Source organism: Octopus bimaculoides, chromosome 1 (genome assembly GCF_001194135.2).
Source record: "Octopus bimaculoides isolate UCB-OBI-ISO-001 chromosome 1, ASM119413v2, whole genome shotgun sequence".
Lineage (NCBI taxonomy): Eukaryota > Metazoa > Mollusca > Cephalopoda > Octopoda > Octopodidae > Octopus > Octopus bimaculoides.
This window is the reverse complement of record NC_068981.1, coordinates 119,377,880-119,380,685: the sequence shown is the minus strand read 5'-3', so window position 1 is coordinate 119,380,685 and position 2,806 is coordinate 119,377,880. Positions and strand designations below refer to the sequence as shown.

At 42.8% G+C, this 2,806-nt stretch overlaps 1 protein-coding gene across 1 annotated transcript in view; it reads right to left on the bottom strand.

Annotated features, from left to right (window-relative positions):
• Positions 1–2,806, bottom strand: part of LOC106881933 (outer dynein arm-docking complex subunit 3) — a 54,958-nt gene that overhangs the window by 30,484 nt on the left and 21,668 nt on the right. The window contains exon 5 of the mRNA XM_052968587.1: positions 2,476–2,655. Within this exon, the coding sequence (XP_052824547.1) occupies positions 2,476–2,655 (180 nt within the window). The remainder of the gene's footprint in view (positions 1–2,475; positions 2,656–2,806) is intronic.

Here is a 2,806-nt window from a genome sequence, read left to right as displayed (position 1 = left end):
GAAAGGCATCATCGTACCATCAAGACCATGGCAGAGAGGGGTCGCATTTCACCAATCGAGGCCGTATTTTGGTACAATATGTCGCCCAGGTAAGGGCAGGCTGAGGAGTCGGTGCCACACAGGGCAATATTCAGGTACGAGTGGAGGCACCCGTGTATTGCATCAATGCGACTCCGGGGAGAAGAAGAGCACGCCTTCGTGCAGATCGGGGAAGAAGTTTGGGTAAAACCCCCAAATGCACGGTGCACATCACAATGGGGGAGAGGAACTATAACCTCCATCAATTCAAAGAACAACGTTTCAGTCGATGGTATGCCACGCCATGTTTTGGATGTGCGGAAGATTGTCAGTGCTTCAGAGGATGGAACCAGCTGCAGTGGGCAGGATGATGAAGACAGCAGCAGTAGGCAAGATGATGAAGGCAGCGCGCCAGGAACTCAGGCCAGTCCCGGGGTCGCACAGCGACCACAGAGGGAGCGGTACCCTCCTCCCTGGTTGGCTGATTATGAAACCAATTAAGGTAGTTCGGGAGCGAGGAGTGAGTGGGAGAGCCGGTTGAATGATCTATAGATCAGGGGGGGCGTGTGGTGTTATGGGCTGTGACGAGCTATGTGTTGAGGTGGAGAGGGGTGAGGCAAACAGAAGTGAAGCCAGACCGGAAGGGCCAAACCGGAAGTCGGCGACACGCAGTCGAAGGCTAGTACGTGGGGCCAGTGAGAAAACAGCGACGTTACGAGAAAGACGTGTTCTGATTAGGAGCGATCGTGTACCCCGCTGCGGTCGGCAAGGTAAGGTCCAACGCTTCATTCTGTCCTTTTGCTTCTTGTTGTCTTCTTCTTCCATCGCACCACAAAAAGAAATATAGAAAAATATTGATTATCTTGTTTTATTAAAGTGCATCGGATGTACTGTGCAAGAGAGAAGACTGCACTGGCATGGCCATGTGATGCATATAGACAAGGACAGTTGTATAAAGAAGTGTCAATCACTAACTGTGAAGGGAACCTGTGGAAGAGGTAGATCCAGAAAGATGTGGGATGAGGTGGTGAAATATGATCTTCAGATGTTGAGTCTTATGTAGGTGATGACAGTCACCAAAACTTTTGGTGATTTGCTATGCTTGAGAAGACATGTCAAGCTAAGTGAAATCATAGTCATGGTCAGTGCTGGTGATGCATAAAAGCACCTGTGCTGGTGACACGTAAAAGGCACCCAGTACACTCTGTGGAGTGGTTAGCATTAGGAAGGGCATCCAGCTGCACAAACCAAGCGAAAATGGACTGGAGCAGCTCTCCGGCTAACCAGTTCCAATTAAAACATCCAATTCATGCCAGCATGGAAAACAGACGCTAAATAAGGATGATGACAACAACAACAATGATGTACACCAATGCGTATAACTAAATTATGAATGCCATGATTTTCAAACCATTCACCTATTAGTATCGATATTCTAAAGCCTTAAATTATACTTTTAAATGTCTATGTCATATCTAGACATTCCACATGGAGTATCTAGTGCAATGTAGTGCACCATTTGAAGATCACAACCATATATCTATATCAATGGTTCCTAAACATTATTCAGCAGGGTGTGTAGCTCAGATATCAGACAAATCCTGCAAGTGAAACCAACTTGCTGGAGACCAAGGGGAAACCAAAAATGAGATGGTTGGATAATGGTGACACTTGAAAATCCAGATTGAAAATTTAATGACAGTTGCTTCTGAAAAGATCCTACAGTGGAGATTTTTAAGGACTCTACCCTGATAACCATCCCAGGAACAGAGGCTACATTTTACAAGTCTTAATTTTTATAAAACATTAAATGGAACAAACTTGTTTCACAGAATTTATTTAGGAGGAAAAAATGGTTTTAGTCCCATTGTGTAGAACTTTGGGCAAGTGTCTTCTACTATAGATCAGGATCAACCAATACTATACGTGTGGGAACAAAGTTTGTTTTGTGGGTGCAAACCTAGGTCTTCAAATGGTGAAGTGCACTGAACATTCTCTCACTTGATACAATAGATATCCTCCCAAAATTTCATTGGGTGTGCTTGTACTCCCTACACATTCTGTTCCAAAGCCAATGATCAACGTTTTGTGAGTGAATTTTGTGGACACAAACTGTGACTGTGTGGTAAGAAGCTTGCTTCTCAATCACATGATCCTGGGTCCAGTCCCACTGCATGGTACCTTGGGCAAGTGTCATCTACTGTAGCCATGGGCTGACCAAAGCCTTACGAGTAAATTTAGTAGATGGAAACTGAAAGAAGCCTGTCATGTGTGTGTGTGTGTGTGTGTGTGTGTGTTTATGTATTTTTGTAATTGTCCCCCCACCTTGCTTCACAACCGATGTTGGTGTGTTTATGTTCCTGTAACTTAGTGGTTCAGCAAAACAGACCAGCAGAATAAGTTCTAGGTGAAAGAAATGAAAGAAAGAAATGAAAATGTGATAATATTTTGTTAAACCTGAGCTTCTGTAGATTCCTTTTTATCTGTTGTTATTGCTAAGAGGGATGCTTGCTGTTGTTCATTGTATTTTGTCTTCATATTCACCAGTTGCTTTTGTTTCACAGCAATCTGATGTTTTAGAGCATTGAGTAGTCGCATACCATCAGAGACTTTATGATCCAAAATAGTTATGGCTTCCTGAATGAAATTAAAATAAAATTTTTTTAATATTACGAATTTGTTTTTTCAAGCCAAAACAACACAAGTTATAGGGAAATAATACAAGTTGATAGTTTCTACTTCTATCTTGTATTCCAATATTTTAGGGTATGAACCTCTTTCTCAGGAT